The sequence below is a fragment of the Epargyreus clarus genome, unplaced genomic scaffold (genome assembly GCF_041222505.1).
Source record: "Epargyreus clarus isolate Ecla_fem2 unplaced genomic scaffold, WU_Ecla_fem_2.2 ptg000036l, whole genome shotgun sequence".
In the NCBI taxonomy this organism is placed as follows: Eukaryota; Metazoa; Arthropoda; class Insecta; order Lepidoptera; family Hesperiidae; genus Epargyreus; species Epargyreus clarus.
Window position 1 is genome coordinate 6,883,340 of NW_027332241.1, and position 27,759 is coordinate 6,911,098.

Below are 27,759 nucleotides of genomic sequence, written 5' to 3' on the forward strand. Positions count from 1 at the left end.
CTTGCGTGACATTCGAATCGTCAGTCTTTTGAATGGAAACTTCGTTTGGTGTCATTTAATATCTGACGCTCTCTAATTTTTTTCTTGCTCAGCCAGCAGTGGGACGAAACGGTTTTTTTAGAGTTAATTAATATAAAGACGCTCTCTAATAACCTTTTTTGTAACTTTTAAGCCTCCTAAATCGTATGGAGTGTCCAGGAATGTTAATATCAGGTGGACTGCATTATCGTTTGCTTCAAAAACATGAAATATACTCAAAATCATTGACAGGTAAGCCTAACGTATCCCAACAGTGGGAAGTGGGTCGCAGAAAGGGTTTTTGATTGACTTTTAGAGACTTTTACTGCATTTATATAATATATGATATAGTAATATATGAAGTATTCAGTAGATGTAAGGAATAAAATGTCTGTGTGATTTTTAATAAATTTATTTGTATCAAAATATACATAGTTTTATTTTATAATTTTATTATAAAATATTTTCACAACAGTATTTATAATAATTTTTAATAAAAAATATTTGTGACATTTTTTTTACTAAGTTACAACAAGCTTACAACAACGTTTAGTAATAAAACTTTGTGACATTTTTTGACAAATGTATAATTACAACAATGTTTGTGACATTTTTGGAAGACTAGTTAGTAACGTGGATCTTTGCTAAGAACTTACATACACCTTCAAACACAACCCTTAATTTTTATTAAATTAATTAATTAATTTCAAATTAAAACTTCAAAAACCTTATCTATTATTTATCTTATGTTATTCATTGTTAAATTTGTCATTTTAAATTTTCACATATTAATTATCTATGTAATGTGTTAGAAATTGGTAAAATTGTTAAAAACTTCTGCTTCTTGGGGTTGGGTTGGGTAGTTTTGACAACCAACATTAAGATCACAAGTGGCGCCCCTGACGCACTCAAATGCGATCTGTAAGTACAGTTATAGGGCAGAAATTACCTTCGGAGTCTTGAAAGCTTCTAACACAAAATATAAACAATTACAGTCAGTTTATGTTAGTATACTCCGCGCCAAACTTCGAGTCCGCTCTGAAGTTAATGCGCGCAGGTGTCAATCAGAGAGCCAATGCAGTCGAACACAACTACAAGCATATACTCCGTAGCAACGTAAGTGCACACTAACGCAGCTATGTACCCGTGAGCGAGAGCGGGCAGCGGACGGGTGCCTTCGTCCCGCCAATATCTACAATTTTCTATTGCGACGCGATTTATTTTTATTTAGAGCGGACTAGAAGTTTGGCGCGGACTCTAACCGCATCATTATCAACTAAACTCATACTTAATCCCCATAACAAAAGCCGAGGGTGTCGTCGACCCCTCCAGATCAACACCATGTTTCAACATGTCTTTATAATCCAACTCCGCGAGGACCTCATACCCACACTTAGCTGCTAGCACCTGGGAGGTTATCGCAGTGAACACAGTACAGGCGGCGTGGATGTTGAAGGCTTTGCAGATGGGTTTCCTGTGGAAAAAGTTATTTGTGAAGGTAAACGAGTGACGAGTTACTGCAACTCGTCAACAGATGGCGCTTTCTGAATCACGCTATCGAAGTTTTCTCAACATGATGCATATATACAAGTTCGGAACTGAGACTTTTGAAGGTGATAAAACTCTTTGAAATTCGATTCTAATAGCATTTGTTAATAACAGCAGTGTAGTGCTGCTGTGTTCTGGTTTGAAGGGTAAGGGTAAAGGAGACATATTTTTCCGAACATTACAATTTAGTCCTCAGGAGTAACGGCGCATCTGTTGCTAACCAGGCAGGAATCTAATCTTATCTGGGGTTCATTACAGAGGCCCAAGAGTGGCAGTAGCCACTTATCAAGCATATATTAAAAAAAAAATCATTGCTCTGAAATTTAAACCCGAGATTTCCGTTGTAGACTCCAACTCCAGATTTCCCAAATTGCTAATTTTCAAACCTAGACTATAAAACAGTCATTACCTAGCCTCAATCAACCGAGCACCGATATTCTGTCCCCTATGTTCAGGCAGGACGGTCAGACCACTCGAGGTCAGGTACGTATCCACGTCATAGTGCTCGAACACATTCACCAAGTTCTCAGCTGCTGTTAGGGTCTTCAGCAGCTTCTTCCAGGGCTCGCCTTTCACCTGGAAATACTAGATCTATTAACCAGCTGGATAGATTAGAGATATTGAAGGTAGTAGAGCTCTGTGGTTCGACTGCGGCACCACCGCCATACCTATATGTTATAACAGCTGTGTAGCGCTACTGTGTTCTGGTTTAAAGTGTAGTAAGAGACATACTTATCCGAGCATTCCAGTTTAGTCCTCAGGGTGGGGATGGCAATCTGACATCCATTAATCGAAGAATCGATTTTTGGGCCTAAAGAATTAGGCCAGTAATGGATCTTCGATTTTCGAAGTTGACTGAATGTGTTACAGACATCTTTGGCTGACGTCTACGTATTTTAGTGCTTGTTTTGGTCCTGATGATCTTTTTTTCGCTATCTTCGCCCTTTCCAGCTGAAAAGATTGAAGATCGATTTTTGGAGAAGCGATTCTTTGAGCCCATTTTTTGTAAATCGATATTACACTTCGATTCGAATTAATTCAAGAATCGATCTTTTTCGGAAAACATCCCTACCTTAGGGTAACGGCGCATCTGTGGCTTATCAGGAATCTATCTTGTCTGGGGTTGATTACAGATGTCCATGGGCGGCAATAGCCTTACCATCAGGTGGACTGCATGCTCGTCTGCTACTCCTATAAAAAAACCTTACGTGCTGATGGTCAGTAGCTACTATTAGATAAGACTCCTATCTAAGATGGGCCACAGATACGTTACCCCTGAGGACTAAGCTGGAACGCCTCGGATAAGTATGTCCTTACCCCACTTCAAACAAGAACACAGCAGCGCTGCACTGCCGTTATTAGACAGAAATATATGTGGCGGTGGTACCTCCAAGTCCTAGCTGGTGGAAGTTATAACTCCAATTACAAAATAAGCCCACCTTCTCCAGATCCTCTTCCTCATCATCCTTAGTCTTCACGAGGAGTATGTTGAAGCCCACCAGGTCTCTGGGCTCTCCATCCACCTCGGTGTAGCACGCGATACAGATGCCCTGGTCTGCGAAGGCCTCCCAGTTCGACCTGATGGTTGCTATTGAGGGCGGGTCGGAAGGTATGTCTGGAAAAATGATATTTTCATTTTAGGTTTGAAAGTAAAACCTTTTGTGATTCAGCTCAGGAGACACTGTCTCATACATATCTGTTATAACAGGGGTATGTTTATAACAGGTGTATATTCTGGTTCTGGTTTGCAGGGTAAGGGAGAAATACTTAAGGATAAAAAATTTTTCACAACAATCCGCTATCAATATACGAGGCGTTCCAACTTAGTCTTCTGGAATCCGAGGTTCGTATCCCTTACAAGCATCTCTCACTTATTAAATTATGCGTGCATAAGAAATTATTTGTCAATCAGCGAAGGAAATAATAGTGAGGAAACCTGCACAACTGAAACTGTAATAAAGTTGTCAAAGAAGTGAACCAATTCGCACCACAAAATAATAAGTGTAGGTACCTTTTTATTTTGTGATTTGATTCTGTGAAAAGAAACCCGGGCCCAGTGGGATTGAAATTTTTGATGACAGATTGCAATTACACATCTAATTTATTACAATTTTTTATGTTATTCTTACTTAAAATATCGCATAAGGGCTCATCTCGTAAAAACGTCTCCTGTATCATATCCAGACACTGTTTCCGATCTGTCTCCTCCATATCTCGTATTTGATACCTGAAAATATAAACCCACAATTTTGAAAATCTTCATATTTTAATAAATCGAAATATGGCGTCCTTTCTTAAATGCTTTTAGAAGATAAAGCAAAATATAGCGCCCTTTCTGTTTATGTGGCGTCTTTCCGCCACTCGCCAAGAGATGGCGCTTTCTGAATCACGCTATTGAAGTTTTCTCAATGTTAATAAAATTTACAGGAAATAAACAGCTAGACACTTATTATAAAAACCAAAAGGCTGTCTATGTCACTCCCACATTAGACGAATCCAACAACACCTCATATATTAATCCGTCAAGTCGTTTGTGCTGCAGCGTGACACAGAATGACACATACATACATACGCTCGAACAACATTACCCTCCGCTGTTGGGTAAAAAAAAATAACTTACATGTTAGGTGCTTTCCCGTTCAGTTCCCTGCCCTTAAATCTACTCCAGACTTGTCCCCGGGGAACATTTGCTGGTCTTTCCCATCTTAAAGCCATCTTGTATCATGAAGACAAGATCTGTAATTAAATAAAAGAAAAAATACATAAAATCGCATAATATATCACCATCATACCTATTACTGTCCCACTGCTGGGTACGGGTCTCCTCTCAGAATGAGAAGGATTAGGCCATAGTCCACCGCGCTGGACAAGAGCGAATTGGTAGACTTCACATGCCTTTGAATTTATTTTTAAGATATCACAGGTATGCAGATTTCCTCACGATGTTTTCCTTCACCGTTTAAGCAAGTAATAATTAACTTCTAATACGCACATAACTTTGAAAAATCAGAGGTGCTTGCCTGGGATTTGAACCTCGTACCCCTCGATCAAGAGGCCTAGTTTCTTAACCACTAGTTTCTCACTGTTCTCTGCTCGTATAATATATAAATATAAAATAAAAATCTACGTCGACTTTCCTCCATCACACCATTCGCCGAAGGATAAAGTTCCATCCACACCAACAGGACTCGTGGCGGTTCCTCCACGGTTCGTTTTGCACGGACGTTCTTGCTACGAGCAAGATGTGGAATGAACTTCCTCCTGAGGTATTCCCGGAGCGCTATGCCGCAGCTCTTCAAATGTGCAAAAAGAGCTCTCCCTCACAGCCGAAGCATTGACGATTCCTTGCAAATGTCCATAGGTGACGGTGACTGCTTTCCATTCGTCTGCCTTATCGCTAGGTTTAAGTATTAAAAATAATTTCAAAAAATTCCTCACTCAATAGTTCATCTAATAACCGCTCTGAAGAATGTGGTGCCACTGTCACAGTATTGGATTTGATGGTTAAGGGAATTCAAGATGATAAAACGACCTTACAGAACATATACATAACATATATAACAGAATATAGCTGTAACTACCTGTTTGTGACAAGTGAAACGCATTCCTTTCTAAAGTAGTTTGACTGCTTTTCTTAACACTACGAATGTTGTGTGGTAGAAATAAGACCACAAAGTGATTCCACTTATACCTACTTTTGCATACAGAACATGCGCTCAACCATAGGCGTCTAAACTTAGTCCTCAGTAGACAGTAAGTCAAAAGTGGGATAAATAAAGTAATGAACTCATTTTTTCCCACTGTTGGGTATATCTACGTCTTCCCTGCATGTCATCAACCCGTTTCCGTCCCACTGCTGGGCACGGGTCTCCTCTCTGGAAGAGAAGGATTACCCCACAGTCCACCGCGCTAGCCAAGTGCGTATTGGTGGACTTCAAATACTTTTAAGAACATTTTTTAAAAGATCTTACAAGCTTACAGGTTTTTTTTACGATGTTTTTTCTCGTTAAAACAAGTGACAATTAAATTATAATACGAACATAACTTCTGTGCCTGTATAGACCCCGGACCCCTCGATTGAGATGCGACACACCACAGCTAGGTTCTTCCCATCATATAAAAGTTTTAAGACAAATAGTACGTCGCTTTAATAGGTTTGTAACTCTTTGAAATGAAATGAAATGTATTTATTTTGTATAGGCCAACGGCGACACTTACAAATTGTCAGTTACAATATTTTTCTTAAACTACTACCGGATCGGAACGCGACCTCTACTGAGAAGATCCGGTAAGAAACTCAGTGGTTTCTCTTTTTTTTGGATTTTGGTTTCGGAGGAGTACGGTAACTTACATTGTGACACGAGAATTTTATATATAAGACTACTTATAATGCAACAAGATGTCCACCACATAATTATATTCCACCTACGCCAGTTATTGTTCATCTTAATATTTACCTGCAACTCCTATATTTAAATCACAATACCAAAAACACAACCACTCTTGCGCATTGAAAACCAATGAATACTACGTATAAACCTCATCTTATCATCAATTCATTCAATTATTTAATAATAGCTCTTATCATCATAGTGATAGGACACAAATACGCAAAAACTGATGATGAGTATATTTACAATTGTTTCCATGACAAAATGAGATAAGATAATGTGTAATCAAACATGTTATGTATAAAAATAAATAAAATTAAAGTGTCTGTTTGTAACCAAAATAAAAACTCTTTACAAATTGCTTATTTTTGAAGGTGTTAGAACCCTTTGTGGTTCAACTCCGGCGGCACCACCGCCACACCTATTTCTGTTATAACAGCAGTGTTAACTTGTTAAGCACTGCTGTGTTCTGGTTTGAAGGGTGTGGTAAGAGAAATACTTTTCCAAGTCATGTCAAGTTTGTCTTCAGAGGTAGCGGCGAATCTCGCCGACCTCAGTAGGTTAATCTTATCTGGGGTTGATTACAGATGTCCATGGGCAGCAGTAGCCACTTACCATCAGGTGGACTGCATGCTTTGTCTACTACTCTTCTATTATAATAAAAATACATATGAAAATATACGAATATATATTTTTTTGTCTGTCTGTCTGTCCGTTTGTTCTGGCTAATCTCCGAAACGACTGAACCGATTTTGACGGTGCTTTCACTAGTAGTTAGATGATGTTATAAGGAGTAAATTAGGCTTGGTTTTTGAAGAAAAATAATTAGGGTTCCGCAAAATAAACCTATAAAATTTTCAAACTACATACACTTTTAAACTCGGGTGTAACCGCAGGGCACAGAACGTCTATTAAATAAAATTGTTTTATATTTATTTGAGACTAGCTGACCCGGCAAACTTTGTACCGCCTCAAAATTTATTTATTAAATATATTTCATATAAAATATAGCCTATGTTACTCATGGATAACGTAGCTTTCGAGTGGTGACAGAATTTTTAAAATCGGTCCAGAACTTTTTGAACCTACTCATTACAATCACACAAACAAACAAAGTTTTCCTCTTTATAATATTAGTATAGATAAACTTCGACGCCATTTAACAGATCAGTAACAGATTTTTTTGTTGTTTCAAGTCGTCGCTAGATGGCGTTGCAAAACAACTTCTATACCTTGCTCTGTCTATACTAAACTATCTTTCTTCATTAGAGTCATTTTACACACATAACTATCAAAAACAGACATGTCTGGGATTCGAACCTTGGACTCCAGCATGGGAATCACCTTCAATCACGAACCAATCACCGCTATTTAATCTGCTATATGCCGTGATAAGCTTAATAGTGGAAACAGTGCAAACACTCAATCAAAATCGATATTCATTAAATCAATCATATCTTGATTGAGCTTTATTGGCCTTCATAAGAATTATCTTTAGATATCTCATACAACAGCTCCAATATTAATCATGGGTTCATTTGATTACATATTGGTCTATATAATAACAGTGTTTCTATAGGTGGTAGAACCCTCTGTGGTTCAAGTCCGGCACCACCGCCACACCTTTTTTATAATATAGGAGTAGCAAACGAGCTTGCAGTCCACCTGATGGTAAGTGACTACTGCAGCCCATGGACATCTGCAATCAACTCCAGATAAGATTACATATTCCTACCTGAGGTCGGCTACAGATGCGCCGCTACCTCTGAGGACCACCCTACAATGCTTTGAATGGTCTATTTATTATTAACAGTAGTTCGTGATGGGACACTCTGTGGACTCTAACGGCAGCACCGCCACACTTATTTCTGTTATAACAGCAGGGGTAAGCGCTGATGTGTTCTAGCTTGAAGTGTGGTAAGAGACATACTTATCCAAGACATACCTGATTAGTTCTCCGGGGTAACGACGCATTTCTGGCCGACTTCGGGTGGGAATCTAATCTTATCTGGGGTTGATTACAGATGTCCATGAGCGTCAGGTGAACATGCTTTTTTGTTACTTTAAGCTTTTAAAACACTCGCCATTCGATAAAATTTACTCCTCAATATTTTCAAAATGTCTACATCTGTCTTTTTTGGTCTGAGTCAACCACAAATCCTAATAAAAAACCAAAAACACATCTTCCCTGAATTTATACGACAAAGGGTTCAAAGATTTTTACAAAAATATCAGCGAATTAAGAAGTAACAGTTTATTTTCAGGAAACTCTTAGCCTCAGAGCAATAAATAAACTGAAAATTTTAGGTCAGGACGTCCATTATTTTTGAAAATGCGACAAGGAAGTGTAATTTTCATTTGTGTCTCTACAAACGAAAGAAAATAAAATCTTTTCTTACAAACTGAAGGGGCATATGAGCATGCAATCCATCTGATGGTAAGTCACTGTGTGGACTTCTGTAACCAACTCCATATAGAACAGACACGATCGACCACCTACGGGGCGCCCGCTTCCGCGGGAGCTCCCAGGGCTGGCGACCCCCGACCATCAGGGGGCCGACCGTCCGCTCGGTATAACGACGCGATAAGTACCGAACCACCCACTTAACAGTGGGGTTGGTCCATTTTTGATACTTGTTCATTATATTATAATGTTTTAAATAACCTTATATTATTATAAATAAATATTATAAATCCAGGGGGCACCTGAGAATCTGCCCGGGCAAAGATCCTCGGGACCCGAATCCTGCCCACCGCCCTTATGTTGACATTGCCGCAATATATGTGCGCCCGGGGGGTAAGACGTCCCTGTGAAGCATATAGAACAGGTTCTACCTGAAGCCGATCACAGTTGCCACTCCTGAGGACTCCTCATATGTAAGTCAGTCCCTTCCACCGGTACGCAGAACTGCTTCACGCTAACAGGTTTTATTTCTACCTAATAACAGCAGTGTTAGGCGTTCCTGTGTTCCGGTTTGAAGGGTGTGGTAAGTGAGACAGACTTTTCCGAGGCGTTCCAGCTTAGTCCTCAGGGGTAGCGGCGCATCTGTGGCCGACCTCAGGTAGGAATATCTAATCCTATCTGGGGTTGATTACAGATGTCCATGGACGACAGTAGCCACTTACTATCAGGTGGACTGCATGCTCGACTGCTACTCCTATATTCAGGTTCTACCTGAAGCTGATCACAGTTGCCACTCCTGAGGACTAACGCCTCATATGTAAGTCAGTCCACACCCTTCCACCGAAACGCAAAACTGATGCACGGGAACAGGTGTGGCGGTGGTACCTCCTCGGTTGAACCATACTGGTTCTATGGCGACCTCCCGCTACTCGGCAAGAGATGGCGCCACGAGTATTCTGAATCACGCTATCGAAGTTTTCTAAATATCTCGCATATACACAAGCTCCGAAACGAGACAGTTGGAGCACAGCCGCTCCTTTTTTGTTCACGAGGGGAAACCTTCAAAAGGTATGTGGTATGTGGTTATGTTGGATTCTTACCGCACTAAAACCTCCCCGGTGGCTGTCCTCAACGCTTGTTGGAGAACTCCGGGATCTCTGACGGAACACAACCGGAGTCCTCCAAGCGCGATGCCCCGATCGAGCTCTGCCCTGGGGGGGGAGCACTTTTTGCTCCTCCCACACTATTTACTATTCCTACACTTTTTTTCCCCACGTCACGACGGGATGCGACCACACATACCGCCGCCCTTCCCGGGATTGCTTGCTGGACGGTTCGAGTTCCCACTCTTACCGTCTGCAACCCCGGAAGTCCCCTTTTAGTCGCCCCTTACGCCAGGCAGGGGATACCAAAGCCCTATTCTATTCTCGGGACTACAGGGACACGGGCATGATCTTGTAGCTCACAAGGAGATCTCCCTTTGACAAAGTTCTAATTGTGAGGGGATATGCCCAGCACTGAGATTTGGGACATAAAAAGGATAACAGGTAAAAATAACATACAAATTCCTACCGATTAAGTATTTTGTACACCCAAATTTTGTGTGACGTCGGTGCCTTATGTTCTTCAAGTGTAAGTACTCCATTTGGCTCCGTGGGTTATTTTCGGCTCTCGATAAGGTTTAACGACTTGTATCGTGATTTTTTATCGCGTGCGCTCAAGATGGGGAATGAACTTCCTCCCAAGGTATTTCCAGAACATTGGGACTCTTCAAAATGCCTAGAACGATCTCTTTGGTGGTGCAAATATTAAAATTTAGGTGACTATTTCCTATCAGTTAGCCCTTCTACCTTATTACTGATTAAATATTATATACATATACTAGTTAAGACGTAAAACTCCAAAGAATAAACAGGGGAAGAATCTTCTTGGTTCAACCTCAGCACCATCTTCTGTTAGTGTGATAAAAGACAATGAGGAGTCTCAATTTACTTAATCTTTAGGAAAAATATCTAAGTCTACGGGAAGGAGAGTAGTTATGACTAACCTTAGGCAATATTGCTACTGCCGCTTACCGTCAGATGTAAATGAAGGAACACAGGATCATACAATCCATCTGATGATAAGTGGCTACTGCCGCTCAAGGACATCTGGAACCAATGTCAGATAAAATAAGAGAAATAACAGATCAGCCACAGATGCGTTAGGACTACCCATTAGGACTAAGCTGGAACGCCTCGGAAAAGTATATCTCACTACACCATTCAAACCAGAACACAGTAGCGCTTAACACAGCTGTTAATAGGCAGAAATAGGTGTGGCGGTAATGTCGACGGAGTCAAACCACGAAGGGCTCTACCTTCAAACCAAGACAGGTTTGGGACCTTCTGTTACTATTATGATGTACACAATACACTTCAATCCACTACATAACAGTGATTCACTGTACGAACTAAATCTGTACGAAAAACATGCGCAGAGAGCGCGCACGAAAATAAATAAACGTTTAGTTTCCGCGAATTTGATCAGGTGTACTTATGGTTGGTAGTGAGGAGTCTATAGGTACTGTGGAATTGTTGACGATAGTTTTGGAAACATGCTAAGTAATAGATTTTTTTATATGTCCCAGTAGCAGGAACAACAGGGCTACAGTATCCAGTATCCACTGCCTGTAGTCAGATGCGAACGTCATGCTCACCAGGGCGGAGCCCGACGGGGCAACGCGCTAAGAGGACTCCGATTGTTTTCCTCTGGAGATCCCGGATTTACAATACAATACACAGGGCCGAGGACGGCCACTTGGGAGGTTTTAGTGCGGTAAGAATCCCACATAAATCTATGTCGCTCCCATGACACCGGGTACCGTTTGTAGTTTCCCCCTCGATAACAGAAAAAAAGGTTTTTTTTATAATATAGAAGAAGTTAACGAGCATGCATTCCACGTGATGGTAAGTGGTTACAGTAAGCGAAAACTTGTATTCTGTAATCAATCTCAGATTGGATTAGCATAAGCTAAGGGCGGCTACGGATGCATTGCTAGCCTGAACACAAAGTTAAATGCTTCGTGTTAACTTAAATATTTCTCTTACTACACACTTCAAACTAGTGTAACCACACTAGTTATAACCATAACGCAGAATAAGTAGTGGTACATCCGGAGTAGAACCTATGGTTTTACCAAAAATATGGCAATGAGATCTCCTTGATGATTATCTGGGAGATGTTTTAAAATAGCCGCATCCCAGTGGTATATCCGAGATTAACATATTCTTAACAGTCAACCCCAATTAAAAGTGAATGAAGTCAGTATGAAGGTGGTAGAACCATTTGTGGTTCGACTCCGGCTGCACCACCGCCACACCTATTTCTACCTAATAACAGCAGGGTTAGGCGCTGCTGTTCCGTTTTGAAGGGTGTGGTAAGGGAGACAGACTTTTCCGACGCTTTCCAGCTTAGTCCTGTGGCCGACCTCAGGTAGGAATATCTAATCCTGTCTGGAGTTGATTACAGATGTCCATGGGCGGCAGGAGGCACTTACCATCAAGTGGACTGCATGCACGTCTGCTACTCCTATATTATAAGAAAAAAGTCTTACCTGGAGTCGGATATTTGTCTTGCAACTTGCAACGCCTTTTTTCACCACACACTTCAAACCAGAACACAACAGCGTTGCACAGCTGTAACGCACAAACAGTTTATTCTCAGATCAGAAACAAAATCTCTGAAAATACACAAGTAAACCCACCAAAAATCGAGAAAGCACGTAAACGTAAAAAGGCTCAATTTTCAGTCAAATATACCTACATACATCATTTGGGACGACCGTTTGTTCACCCCAAACAAACGAGGACCCAGTCACTGTCCCATTTCGCGTTTCCCAAAACCAAATTCTCTGTCACGGGAACACTCTCAGTTCAAATGCGAAACGAAGCCGGCGCGCATCGGTCGCTCGCGCGATTTTAAAAATAGCGCGCGTTCCCGCTCTAATATTACAGTGTTTTATTGTTTTTTTTTCACGTTCAGAAATAGTTTCACTGTGACCAATGTGATTACAATGATTTTGAACGGGTAAGTAAGTATTTTTAATACTTTTACGATTAATGTAAATAATTCAATCGTTAGTTTTAGCCTTCAAATCTTACGTATCTATGCTGTTTTACGAAAACGCATTGGAAATAGACTGTCCGATGCAAAAATACATTGCCCTCTATTAAGTAGTTAACGTAATAAAAATACTCCAGAAGTCTACGGTTACTTTAGAAGTCTTCATTTATATTTGAACTATAATAATGAAAGTACAATAAAGTTAGTCTGAAAGACAAAAAGCCAAGGCCGTAAAACACCATTTAAAATATATATATATTATATATATATGAACTGAAAACTTTATAGGTCCACAAATACATACTTATACTTTTAATTTCTAAATTTTATACGTGTATTAAATTGGTGTGTTGCTTTAAATATTAATATTGTAAGACTGTTGTTGGTCTGTTTGTCTGTCACGTAAAAAGTACTTGTAAAATTTTAATTATATTTATTATACTTTAAAAGTTATAGTTACATTTGAAAACTATAGGTAGTTTTATATTTGATTTCGCTGCAATAAGAAGATGTGGCGATATAAAAAATCTCCTAGTAAAAGTTAATTAGTTTATTTAGGTACATTTTCACAGATTTCTTGCACTTCGATCGTGATGTTATAGACACGAGAAAGATGAAAATTATTTTGATGATTTTAAATTTCTTTAATAGTTAAGTAATGTTTTTCATTAGCAAAAAGACTTTACGGTCTTCCTGATCATTGCAACAAAGCGCTCGACACCTGAAAATAAGCTTTAAATAAGTATTAATAAAAACAGAATGCTGTATGCTGTATGCACTTAAATAGTTATTAATAAAAGTCTTATACTTATTTCATACTTTTCCATTCGTGATAAATTACATCTTAACTAAATATATTTTTAACAAAATTATTACAAGTTTTATAAACTTATGAGTTTATTTCGTTTGAAGTTATCATCGTATTTTTAAATATACCTATTTGATTGAGATATAAAAACTACGTCAAGAACCTGTCTGTCCTTAAACTAAATTTGAAATTGACTATTTAATCCAATCTTATACGTATTTACCAGACACATTTTTAATATTTATCATAGATTAGTAGGTAAAGATACTTCGCCGCCTAGAAATTTAATGAAGCCATAAACGGCTTATTTTAGTAATTTCTTTTTTTTAATTCTTGACAAATAAAAACATTTTTAGAGAAAATTTACGAATAAATAACTAATACTGCGTAATTTACGTAATAAATAAATAATTATTTCAAATATTTTAAGGATATTTTAGCACGGAGACGTGGCAAAACTTTTTTTACGCAACTATTTCAATTCTCAAAACTGGGTACATTTTCTTGTTAGGAGTGAGTAATCTTTACTAATCTATGATATTTATCTACACATTGTCTAATGCCAATGATTCCATGGATAGTAAGGAGATTGGAGGTAGATACATTGTCCCTAAAATGTACCTCATTTAAATGAACAGTCTGAATACTGCATTAAAAACGGTTCAGTTGTTTTTAAGATTACCTCAAGAAGGTATAAATAAAAAGAAATAGGTATAATATATTATAACAATATTTATTTATACTTACTTATTTAAGTTTTCATATACTATAGCTATGATGCATTATGAAATTAATTCAATTTACTTACATTTAACAATTACAATTGTTCCAAAGTTTTAGTCTCATCATCCACCCTTTACTGTCCCACTGCTGGGCACGGGTCTATTCTCATAATGAGAAGGATTAGGCCATAGTCTACCGCGCTGGTCAAGTGCGTATTGGTAAGTTTTAGTCTATTTCTAACATAATAGGATCTGTGTATAGAGAGAATTTGCTAGATGACGTTAGTGTTCAATTTTAAAAGGATCTAGAACACTAAGGGAACCTTAAACACTGAGTAGGGCCGTAATGTTTTTGGATTATTATGACAACAATCAGAAATGACCGTGTTGCACACGGCTCACGTGTTTTGCTAGAACGTAATTTCCGATGATTTCGTGTGTCAACAAAGTCAGTAGACGGTGATTTTGTGAAAGATTAACTTTACTTTTACTGTCCTGATCCCCTCGACCAATTATGCATGGATTAATAGGTATGTTTTCTAATTCTGATAATAGTCATAGTCAAAAATCATCATCGTCAATCGGTTACAATCGCTGCTGCTACAGTTGCATTACATTTACACTGCTGGGCTCGGGTCTCACAGTATGAGACTGATTAGGCCATAGTCTACCGTGTGAAGACCTTACCTAATCATGTGAGCTTGGATTTAAACCATGTAAAATAATCATGTTATGAAGATATTTAGCGACTTGATAAAAGATCTCCTTTGTTTTGATTCGTCGGACATCGCTATGGAGATACCATGTTCTGTGTTATTTTTAGATTTGATTTATCATCTGATTTTGATCACGCAGATAATTCAAATCTGTATCGTCGTCTAGTAGAATGCCCGAAGTGCAACGAAGTGTAATGTACTTTAATACTATTTGTGCTTTTACCTGAGAAGATATTCTTCTGACGTGCTAGCCCAAAACACCTTTAGCAATACTCACAGTTTAGCTATGCTTAAAAGTTGGATAACGAAAACGAGATATTTTTTTTAGTTTAATCGAAGTTACAATAGGTTTATAATCGACTAAGGTTTATTCTTAATAAGGCCGTAACACTTGAAGGTGGGCAGGCAAATGACTTGATGGTAAGTGGTGATTTCCTGCAAGGTTATATTCTATATACCTAAGGTTGAAGTAGAAAACGAGCGTTTAGTCCTCCTGATGGCATGTAGGCATTCCCTTCCATGGACTTCCATAACCAACTCCATATAGAGAGAGTTCTACCTTTTTTTTTGACGAGGGGGAAACATTTAAACGGTAACCGACGCCATGGGAGTGACGCCGGGTTATGTGGGATTATTACCGCACTAAAACCTCCCCCGGTGGCCGTCCTCAGCGTTTAGTGGAGAACTTCGGGATCTCCAACGGAACACAACCGGAGTCCTAATAACGCGATGCCCTTCTATCGGGCTCTGCCCTGGGGGGAGCAATTTACGCTCCTCTCAGATCCTCTGGTGATTACAGCGATATGCGACCACACAAACCGCTGTCCGTCCCGGGGTCGCTTGCTGGACGGTTTGAGCTCCCACGCTTGCCGCCCGCAACCCCGAAAGCCCCTTTTAGTCGCCTCTTACGACAGGTAGAGGATACCCTAGCCCTATTCTGGTCCCGGTACTACAGGGACAAGAGCGAGTTCTACCTGAAACCGATCACAGATACGTTGCCACTCTTGAGAACTAAGATCACCTCATATGTAATTCAGTCATCCACACATACATTAATAAAGCGTTTGTTTGTAAATACGAAGATGTGATAGAATTAAAATGATCTTGTGTTGGCAACGGTAATACATTTAGAGATTTACCCAAATGGTTTCTTTGTCCCAAGCAACGAGGTTATACAGTTAATTGTACCACTGGGGTATTGTACCAAGGTTGAGGTCAATCGCCGATTGAATCTTGTACAATTTTATATTGGAAAAATTCTAGCATTTTTGTTTTGTTTTATTATAAGTGCGGCTATCGAAGCAGCTGTATTCTTGTATTATGGTTTTAAAAATATTACGTGTCCAAAAACAAAATACTTCAATGAAAATTCTATGGTCGTAGACATGTATAAAGATATAATGAATATGAAATAAAAAATAAAAATGTTCCATTGATTCTAACAGAGTCGCAAGAACCATGTACTTGGTTCTAGACCTGTGCTACAGGTACCCCGCTCATCCACCGAGACTTCATACAGTGTCTTATTTAACAAACAGACTTGATATTTAAAAAAAATACATAATTTTAAACCTTAACTAAATGTGAAGAAATAAGTGTGTATGCGTTTGTGTGCTGTTATTGTATATTTTATTTTATAAATATTCTTATATATAATTTACACTATTATAGTTACAAATATCTGTGTATCCCATCCAGTTATTAGTGTTACTGATTTTAAATTTCCGCCAGAGAGTACCTTTTTATAGCAGATTTTCTTGCCAGACAAGTAAAAAATGGTTCACGTCAAAACCAAAACCAAACAAATTACTTTTTAACACCCAGACCGCTTGCCGCACATTTTTGGAAACCAAAATGAGAGCCAAGTCTTTATATAATAAATCGTAAACGAAATTAAACGTCACGGAAATTTATGTTATAGTGATGGGTGGCAGAAATGGTACATTATACCATCACGAGGTTATGGAGCAGCATGGTAGAACCTGGGTGGTACCACTGTCACATCGATTTGTAGCGTTACTCATTTCTGAGGTTCGGTGAATGAGTGTGGATGGTGCCTGAATTACACATGAGTTCGATCTTAGACCTTATGAGCGATAAGCAACGACTTGGTGATCGTTTTTAGGAGACCTCTATTATTTATGGAGTTCATTACAGATGTCCATGGTCAGCACTGACCAATTGCGATCAGGTGAACTTCATGCTCAATTGCTTCTTCAATGTTATGTTAAAAAAGTAAATATTCGAACATTTTATACAATCCCAATTGTAAAGAGGTTTACCATTTTTTTTTTCAGTCACTACAGGCAATAAAAATGGTACAATAAGTGGGGAAAATCAGTCCTTACGAAAATCGGACCGATATTTTTTTCAATAAATAACACTCAGTAGTGCCGAATTAATACCATTATTCCTTCAGATTTCAGGCCGCAAAATAACGCGCGAAAATGACGTAGTTTGACATGTGTTTGACAGGTGCGCTGTCTACGTGACTAGAACGTATGAGCGAGAGGTGATGTGTAAAAGGCGGAAAAGCCGACACCAATGAGTTAACTGCATTTTTCATTGTTCTAAAATTTGCCCTAACAACTTTTTGTTAAAATCTGAGTTATTTTGTTTAAAAGCTTGTATTAAATTGGCTTTGTTAGTTTATATGTATGTGAGGGTCAATCTTGCAAGTGACCCACTTCCCGGTTTCCGATTAATTTGAAATTTAGTATACATTTCGTATATACAATTGGATGATAATGCATTATACAATTTTTGCATACATGTGTAATTTGGATGACAATGCACGATTAAATTAGTGATGTGACTTGAAATTCAATATGGCGACGCCCTTATGACGAACCAATTATGCTATATGCACTTCCTTGAGGATGTATTAAAAAAACTTTTTAGTATTAAAAAAACGCCTGTAAATTGCATATAAGTATAAATTCAAATTAAAATTCAAGTTTTTTATTTTAAATGACAAGTATAGTTTCTATCTCTTTTCTTTTAAAGTGTCTTTATATTTGTGACCAATAATATGTAATTGTAAGAATAACTAAACCGTTTTAAACAACTTGCATGTTGTGATAAATTACCTTAGACAAAGTCTTTAAAATACATTATTGTATTTTATCTTTAATTAATTTTAAACATAGTGGGTTTCATGTTAATGCCTAAGCATTGGAAAGTTGTAAAACCTTGGAGAGAAAAAGTTAAATCTCTCTTTTGTCTCGTTCTAACGATGGGTGTGTTCCATTCTATTCTTGCATCCGATAAGATCTGGAGATGTTTTGCCAAGCCCTGCCATCCGTCCGCCATTAATATTACTCCTGCTTGGCTCACAGTTTCGCATGATATATTGCTTGTAATCATCTTTATGACGAGGGAGAGTGTCTTATGATCCATTTTTCAATTATTTACGCGGGATTTCAAAGTATTCTTGAAATTAAAAATAGTTTTGTCGGTGGTATATCTTTTATGTTTGATTGGAAGTCTCGTTAAACATGGTTTAGAAGGTTCCAATTTCCATGGTTAAGTTTTGGAAAAATAAATGTTTAAATCTGTTTTGTAAGAAATAAGCAGTTTAATACATTTATCTGTATTTTGTAATAACAAATTGTCAATTTCTTTTTACTCATCAAAAAAGTATAAGAATGGAACTGGAAATAAATCAACAATCCTTTATGACCACAGCATGCATACATACATGCATGATTCAATAATCATACAATTATGATAATAAACAAAATAACTGTGAAACAAATGAAAAAGAACAAAGTCGTTACACCTAAATTTACACAGGAAGTGTTCCTATTTAGTCACCAGGTAGTTAATACTCATTAATGACATCAAACGTGTTAGTTAAAAATTGTTAGTTAAAACGAAATGTTAAGTATCAATATTAGTAAGAAGTTAAAACGTAAACATAAAACAAAAATAGTACCTATTTACTTTTCCGTAACAATTCATTCAATCCGTTTATTATGATCAAACATCAAATGTTTGCATCTCACTCATTTACACTGCCGAGTACAAAATTAATCAACATTTTCAATCAAATAACATAACATTAGTATTACGTATTTATTACACATCATAAATAGTTACAACGGATCACTGTACGATAAATAACTTTATAGCGTATCTTAGTAATAATAACAGGTATTTTGTACCAATAATAGGTATTCGGTACAATGCGGTCACGCCTACGCGCGATCGCTAACTGCCGCCTAATAAGCGCGGGAAATGTGTAAATAAAGATGGACGGCGTGTTTTGCAATTTGAGGAAAAGTCGACGAGTGACGCTCTGCGCGGTTAGTTTTAAACATTGTTATTGTTGGGTTGTTATCTCTGGCACGAGTGTAATATACAGTCGCCATATTTATTATAATGTACTTGTATTATGTCTGTACATTTAAATTCTTTACACGATAAAATAAACACGAATTGTCTATGATTTAAACAGCTGGCATTTTAACACGTTCACTGCGGTTCACCCACAATCGGCCCGACGCGGTGCCAAACTAATATGCGCACAGGAAAAATAGGTCTTTCTCGCTAGTGCGAAACCTGTTTCTTGGGTATTTTTACGGCAGGCCTTTTTCGACCTCCGCCGCATAGAACGTAAAAAAAGTTATCTCAGTGCGGGGGCAGGCCTGTTTTGGTGGATGACCGCTCGCGACCTGTTGCCGCACTGTGCAGATGCGTACGCGTTGAGCCGCCAGTAGTGTTGTGCTAGCTTCGAGAGGAGGACGCGCTCGAGCTACTCGGTTTCCTGCAAGCTTCGTTACAATGGCGCATCGTAAAAACAAAATAGTACTAGAAAACGATAGTGATAAAGAAGAAGAATACGGTGGTTCATATTTCGAAATCCCTAAGAAAAATCTTTGTAATTATATAAAATTTTGGTCTACCTTTATAATTACTATTTTTGACTTATGTGTAACACATTAAAAAGGCTCGGCTTGTGTTTATTAAAATTTAATAAAATTAATGACTCGACATTTTCTTTTCTTTTACTATCCCATCACTACAAAAATTACACTCTAGTGCGGTATCGGGCCTTATCGACCAGACATTTTCGATTGCTAATTTCTCATTTTCTATTTGGAGGAGCCAGGGGCGGGACTAATGTATAGACAAGTGATTCATGAGGATTTTAAAAGTATAAAAATTTATAATGTAAAATGCGCCTTGACTAAGATAATAGGGCTTCAATACCACCCAGAGGTGTCGGGTCGAAAAGGCCTGCCACGCACAATAAGAAAGTCAAGTGGATGCATTTTTGGACTGCCGTCGCACTAGCTGAAAGTTACTGTTTTTTTTTACGCAGCGAACGTGTTAAAACTAAATTATAAAATCTAAGTCTGACTATAGTTTTTAAACGCCTTACTTTTCTCTTTATTTTTCGTACATAAACTTTGCATATATTACTTCTTATAAAGATCTGACGATACCTACCTACGGTCTGGGATTAGTACGTAGAATAAAACAGATAAAAAATGCAACAGCACTGTTAAACTCTGCTGTGTTCTTGTTTGAAGAGCAAGGTAGGGGAACGAGATTTTTTCTAGGCATTCTAACTTAGCCCTTAAAGGGTGGAAGCTAGCAAGTAGCGACGCATCTGTGGTCTACCAGTCTTCAATCCTATCTTTGATTACAGATGTCCGAGAGTGTCAATAGCGACTTATCATCAAGTTAACTCTATGCTTGTTTGCTATTTCTATATTATAGAATGAGAATACAAGAAAATATAACATAGAAAAATCTTCATTTATAGAATACTAGTTTTTACCCGCGGCTTCGCCCGCGTTTAAAAGAAAATAATATGACATACTACGAATCATAAAACTGAAAATTCATACCTTCATTGGAACGGCAGGCGCCATCTGGCGAAAATTGGTCGTACCAACTCTGGAACCTTCGTGGGCTCACGGACAACAACTTTGCTAAAGATCATCACTTGATCAAATGCATAGTTTACGATTTAATCCTTACTAATATCTATTAAAATAATCTATTTTTTTGGTCCAAAAGATCTATTCTCCGATTAATCAATCTTAGATTGCCATCCCTAGTTCCCGTGGGATTTCCGGGATAAAAACTATTGTATATCCTTTCTCGGGTTTCAGACTATCTTTGTACAAAATTTCATTAAAATCGGTTCAGTGGTTTAGGCGTGAAGAAGAGACAACCAGACAGACGGACAGACAGACAGAGTTACTTTCGGATTTATAATATTAGTAAGGATTGTACAATGGTGATAATTTTAGGAAGTTTCGCTTTTGCCACAAATACAAACACACCGTACCTACTACAATATACTCGTATGCCACGCATACTAAAGAAGATAAAAGTGTGAAATATAATTATAACACCAAACGTCTCTTTTGAATCTATTTTAGCCTTGTTTTAGACCTGACACTTAAACTTTATCGGATATAAACAAATCAACAAGTCGCAACAACAAAGAACGCCATATTTACGATAACATACGGTTTTTGGCATCTACATATCTGCTTACACGCCAAGACTGCATTCACGTGCCGTCGAAACGCACTCAAAATTAATAGTAAGGAGATAAATTATAATAATTTGACGTTGTTACGTATAAGTAGCTAAGTACTTGTTTATGCGTTTGACGTTTTGGTGTGACGCTAGTCATTAAATGGATATATCATCAAAGCATTTCTGTTCGAAAGCTAGGCAGAGATCTCTTAAGTGAGTAGGCCTTAGGCCACTGTCTCTGTAGTCTCGGGACTAAAATAGGGCTACGGTATCCCCTGTCTGTCGTAAGAAGCGACTACGAGAAGACTTCGGGGTTGCGGGCGGCAAGAGTGGGAGCTCGAACCGTCCAGCAAGTAACCTCGGGAAGGACGACGATGTGTGTGGGAGGAGCGTAAAGTACCCGCCATAGTTTGTAGTTCTATTCCTGAGGGACTACATCCACACCTATTTCGGCCTGATAACAGCAGTGTTAGGCGCTGCTGTGTTTTGGTTTGAGGGTGAGGTTAGGAAGAGTATCCGAGGCTTAAGTCCTCAAAGGTAGCGAGCGGTGCATCTGTGGCCAACCTCAAGTAGGAATCTAATATTTTCTGGGGTTGATTACAAATTTATATGGGCAGCAGTAGTTACTTACCATCAGGTGAACTGCATACCACTTTATGCCATCTCCTTTCGTAGTAAAAGGCCATAGTCCACCGCGCTAGCCAAGTGCGAATTGGTATACTTCACATACCTTTGGAAAACATAATTTTTAAAGATTTCTCAGGTATGCAGGTTTCCTCACGATATTTTCCTTTGCCGTTTAAGCAAGGCTTGGCCGTTTAAGCAAGTGATAATTAATATGTAATTTTTCTAAATTTTTGTATTGTTACAATAACACACTTTATTTAGTCACCAGTACAATTATGGTACATTGCCACAGATACCAAATAATCCCACTTCCCTACAAGAAGCGGCCTACTTCTAATTGGCAGTGTAATATATCTGGCCATTGCCCCATTGAGCTTCGATGACTAAATGACGGCGCTATGGTTTGACGTGTATTGTGACAATACGATTGATTAAATCGGGACATTCCTATAAATAAAAGCTTTTATTTAATTTTCATTGTCAGTTCGTATGTATGTATGTATGGGGGCCTCCGAACCTGGGGGGCCTCCAAGCACATTTGATAGAAAAAGAACCAGAACCAAACAATCCATGAAATGTGTATCAGACGGAGAAAAAAAACGTCGAATTAGTCCGCCACTGATGTGAGAGTGAACTTGCAACTGAATTCCAAATCATTTAACAAAAAACAATAGAGCTGAAATTTTGCTTACACGATTGGTTTGGATGACTGAATTATAGATGGCTTAGTGACGTCACTCTAAATCCAATATGGTATCCGCCTCAAGATGGCGGTTCAATTAGTTTTTATTCACTCCAACATTAAGGGTATGAAATGAAAGATGTTTCTGGGAGACTAGGAAAAACAAAATTACATGACTTAAAACTTTTGAATATTTAATTCAATTTGATATTATTTGACTTCGTACGGCAAAAGATATTCGCGTATAGCAAATATTAATCTAATCTTGAAGAAGCCTTCTTGGTTCAACTCCAGAGGCACCACCGCCACTCTTATTTCTACATAAAACAGCAGTGTATCGCTGCTGTGTTCTAGTTTTAAGTGTGGTAAGAGAGATACACTTATTCAAGGGATTTCAACTTAGTCCTCAGGTGTAACAACGCTGTCCGTATTTTCTATAATACCCAGCTTATTCATAAAAAAACGAGTTCATCTTAGAACCAAAAAAAAAAGAAAAAAATCAAACAATTCAATAAAGAAATGATTTAATTACTGACAACCGTTAAAATGGCAAGTCTCACTTTTACCCCAAACGCTGGCAACACTACCCACGTCAATAATGATAAGCACCGTTGTGTTGCCAGCCATCTGTTACCAATTACGCAATTTGGCACTTTATCGTTTCCAACAGAATGCGAAGGCGATTAGTTTTGAGCTGAGATATAGGGCTAGACATTGTCGAGATTTTCATACTAATCTCTCATCCCTTACGCCTTTAGATATTAAGTGACGTTAGACATTATAGAAAAACTTTTTTTTATAATATTAAAATAGCAAACAATCTTTTTTTTTATAATATAAGAGTAGCAGGTGAGCATGCAGTCCACTTGATGGTAAATGGCTACTACCTCCCATGAACATCTGTAATCAACTCCAAATAATATTACATTCCTAATTGAGGACGGCCACAGATGCGCCGCTACCCCTGAGGACTAAGTATGCCTCGGAGAAGTATGTCTCCCTTAGCGCTACACTGCTTTTATTAGGTAGAAATAGGTGTGACGGTGGCGCCGGAGTCGTACCACTAAAGATTAACATATAGATTTAAGAATATACATATTAGTTTTAGCGTGAAATAAAAAAAAACGTGTGCAATTTTTATATAGTGTCTCGTACATGAAAGGAATTTTTCAAAATAACAATTCTTGGTATCAACCAAAATGTAACATGGGTAGAACTTTTTATTACATTAGATGTTTTTGCCAAGTCGATAAGGAAAGTCAATTCGAATTCGAAGAAAATGATAATTTATTTTATGGCTTTCTTATAGTTACTTCGAAACGAAGGTATAAAATTTATTATGAGCTTTTAACACAACAATGTTTGGTCATTAAAATAAAATAACAGAAGTAAAAAAACATGCTGTCCATCTGATGGTAAGTAGCTACTGTCGCTTATGGACACGTGTAATCAACCCCAGATAAGATTAGAGTTCCTATCTGAGAGAATGCCTCGCATAAGCATGGCTCTTATCACACCCTTCAAACCAAAACACAGCAGTGCTTAACACTGTTGTTAGGCAGAAGTAGGTCAACCCCTGGTCCATCCGGAGTCGAACCACAGAGGATCCTACCACCTTGAAACCTACTTACTTTAACGGTGAAGGAAAACATCGTTAGGAACAAATTTGAGAGTTTCCTAAAAAAAAATAAGGTATGTGAAGTCTAGCAATCTGCACTTAGCCAAGGGTGGAATATGACCTAAACCGTGTGACACATACCCAGCTGTGTGATAAAGATTAAACAATGATGATAAAACAATAAAATTGCGAACGAACAGATGTTCTTCATTTTATTACCCCGTTAAATCAGACCAAAATAGAATTCGAAAAATTATTTTGAAGATTGTAGATTTTTTTATAATAGGCGTAGCAGACGAGCATGCAGTTGACCGGATGGTAAGTGGCTACTGCCGCCCGTAGACATCGGTAATCAATCCAGATAAAATTAGATTCCTACCTAGGGTCGATCACATATGTGCCGCTACCGCTGAGGACTAGTTTGACTCGCATTTGACCAATTATTTCATCTGAATTCAGTAACAAAGGAAGAGAAACAATGACTCGTGTTTGTAAATAAATTAAATTTTGAGCCGGAATCTTTGGGAAACATTGAAATGGTTCCAAAAGTCAACGTTTCTGAATGTGGGTTGGGCGTTCATTTCCTTTGTGACCCATTCGGACTTCGGAGTCACAATTACCTTGGACAAGCCGGTAGTACTTGGCATAAATAACAGTAGCGCTGCTGTGTTCTGGTTTAAAGATTTTTTTATAATATAGGAGTAGCAGCCGAGCATACAGTCCACCAGATAGTAAGAGGCTACTGCCGCCCATGGACATCAGTAATCAACCCCAGGTAAGATTAGTTTCCTACCTGAGGTCGACAGTATATGCGGCGTAACCCTTGAGGCCTAAGCTGGAATGCCTAAAAAAATACATATAAACATAGGCACTTTTCTGAAGTTTGACTTTTTTTTATAATATTGGAGTAGCAGACGGACATCCAATCCACCTGATGGTAAGTGGCTACTGCTGCTTATGGACATCTGTAATCAACCCCAGATAGGATTATATATTCCTACCTGAGGTCGGCCATAGATGCGCCGCTACCCCTGAGGACTAAGCTGGACCGCCTCGGAAAAGTATGTCTCCCTTACCACACCCTTCAAACCGGAACACAGCAGCGCCTAACACTGCTATTATTAGGCAGAAATAGGTGTGACGGTGGTGCCGCCGGAGTCGAACCACAAAGGGTTCTACCACCTTCAGAACTTGACTCCGCTGTGGTTCAATTCTGGTGGCACCACTACACCTATTTCTGTTATAACAGCAGTGTTAAGCGCATGTGGTAAGGGAAACATAATTTTCCGAGGCATTTCTTTTAGATATCAACGCATTTGCAGCCAACCTCTAGTGGGAATCTTATCTTGGGTTGATTACAGATGTCCATGCAGCAGTAGCCACTTACCATCAGATGGACTGGATCACTTGCTACCCCAATATTATAGAAAATATGACGTAAATGATACTCCAATGAGTTATTTGGTCATCCTCAATTCTGATTGAAATTTCATTTTTACCTGTAAGTCAATGACCTACTCTCGGTTTCTCGGTCTCAGTTTATTTCTATCTCGGTCTATTTGTCAGTCATAAATCATTGTTGTATTTCAGGAAATGATCTAGATTGTTTTACGTGTCTATTAATAATTACTGATTGTTTGTCTGGGTAATGGTGTCAAGAAATCTTTAAAGACACTCTCTACTCACTTGTCGTGGGTGCCATGGACATACAAAGACGAGACACAGATCTGGACTCAGAACTGATATCTAAATTCATCATTCAGATTCTCTGGATTAAACCCGGATCAAACCCGGATCAAACCCGTGACCACTCTGCCATGCAGGTCTTCAAAAATATGACAAATTTGGGACTTGAAGTTGTGGATGATTGAGTTACATATGAGGCGACTTTAGTTAAGAGTTGTTTCAGGTAGAACCTGTTCTATATGAAGTTGGTTACAGATGTCCATACGGCAGTGACCTAAAATCAGGTGTACTGCTTTTTTTACTATGGTAAGTATCCTCAGGTGGACTACATTTATCTTTGCTACTTCTATTCCTACTATGGTGGGTACTGCCGCTCATGATACTGTAATCAACCACTAACATTAAGTTCCTATTTGAGGTCGGTCACAGTTGCGTTACTACTTCTAAGAACTAAGCTGGAATACCTCGTCTCTTACCACATCCCTCAAACCAGAATACAGCAGCGTTTAACACTGCTGCTATTAAATAGGTGTGGCGATGCTACCTACCGAACTTCAAAGGGTTCTACCATCTTCTGCAAACACGTATACTTCAATCTCAACATGTGTGCTAATTTTATTATTTTCCAGCCAGTGCTGACGTCACATGTTATTTATTTTCCCAATGTTTTCCAACACCGCAGTCTGCTCTCTATCGTGACTCACGGAACGTCTATTTCTAGAAATAGTGCACTTAATTCACTATAATTACGATCATTTAACAAGATACGAAATAGTTATTTCATATATTCAAATTCGAATATCATTTATTTAAAATTGATTCATATAGAACTCTTTTTCACCGACTTCAAAAAGGAGGTGGTTCTCAATTTGGCCGGTATTTTTTCGCTGTTTACGCCGCTATCAATCGAAATGTATTGAGCGCGGACTTCAAAACTATGTACTATTTTTTTTTTTTTTTTTTTTTTTATAATATAAGAGTAGCAGACGAGCATGCAGTCCACCTGATGGTAAGTGGCTACTGCCGCCCATGGACATCTGTAATCAACCCCAGATAGGATTAGATATTCCTACCTGAGGTCGGCCACAGATGCGCTGCTACCCCTGAGGACTAAGCTGGAACGCCTCGGAAAAGTCTGTCTCCCTTACCACACCCTTCAAACCGGAACACAGCAGCGCTTAACACTGCTGTTATTAGGTTGAAATAGGTGTGGCGGTGGTGCCGCCGGAGTCGAACCACAAAGGGTTCTACCACCTTCAAACTAAACCAACATTTATTTTAATTATTTTTTACTTTGTAGTGACATAGAGGTCTGTTATATTTTTTGTTAATATTTTTTTGAACTTCAACAAACTACCATCGCTTCGAAAAGTATGGAGAAAAATGGCGCAAGAAACTCCATAAATTTTCACAAAATGTAATTTTAAAAGAACAGGTAATAACATCATAATTATTATAAGAACAAAAACTGCCAAAAATATAGCATATATTATTACTCCCACAATTTAGACAATTCAAACGACACCACATCTGTTAAAAATATGAAAAAAAAATGCATTTGAATCAAACTTATAGCCTTAAATCTCCGCTCACTCCGACATTGACACTACTGACATCTCGCGGAATTTACGGTAATTACACGATAGTCAATATTGCCTTGAATAGTTTGGCACTTTTTAAAGTGTTTTTACATTAGTCCGTTTAAAAAAATTCCACTTATGTCTAAGGCACACTTATTAGTCAGTTAGTACAATTTTCCATCACCTTATGGCCTATGCTTATGGTAAATATGGTAGTTTTAACTTATACTTAAATAAGATAAACTTACATACTTAAACCGGTTTTTTATCTAGTCGACCTTGTAGTTCAAGCACTATTTTAACCCACAACACTAATATTTATAAATGCACTACTAACTTTAACCAAAATATTAC

At 38.3% G+C, this 27,759-nt stretch overlaps 1 protein-coding gene across 5 annotated transcripts; it reads right to left on the bottom strand.

The window, feature by feature from the left end:
* Positions 1–414: 414 nt before the first annotated feature.
* AgmNAT (Agmatine N-acetyltransferase) lies at positions 415–27,759 on the bottom strand. Of its 5 annotated transcripts, none has more exons than XM_073092457.1 (6): positions 27,658–27,759; positions 4,187–4,302; positions 3,696–3,793; positions 3,006–3,181; positions 1,976–2,142; positions 415–1,492 (listed from the first exon to the last, which is right to left on the bottom strand). In XM_073092457.1, the coding sequence occupies exons 2-6, from the start codon at positions 4,279–4,281 to the stop codon at positions 1,291–1,293; spliced, it is 738 nt and encodes a 245-aa protein (XP_072948558.1). In that variant the 5' UTR covers positions 4,282–4,302; positions 27,658–27,759; the 3' UTR covers positions 415–1,290. The 5 variants fall into 5 exon arrangements, with proteins under 5 accessions (XP_072948558.1, XP_072948556.1, XP_072948555.1 ...); XM_073092455.1 differs by having other exon boundaries at positions 27,654–27,759; XM_073092454.1 differs by lacking the exon at positions 27,658–27,759 and adding an exon at positions 18,649–18,927.

Coding starts and splice junctions, on each gene's coding strand:
- AgmNAT (XM_073092457.1), bottom strand. CDS start 4,281: ATGGCTTTAAGATGGGAAAGACCAGCAAATGTTCCCCGGGGACAAGTC. Junction 3,182..3,695: donor GCCCTTATGCGATATTTTAA/GTAAGAATAACA, acceptor TCATTTTTCCAG/ACATACCTTCCGACCCGCCC. Junction 2,143..3,005: donor AGGAAGAGGATCTGGAGAAG/GTGGGCTTATTT, acceptor TAGTATTTCCAG/GTGAAAGGCGAGCCCTGGAA.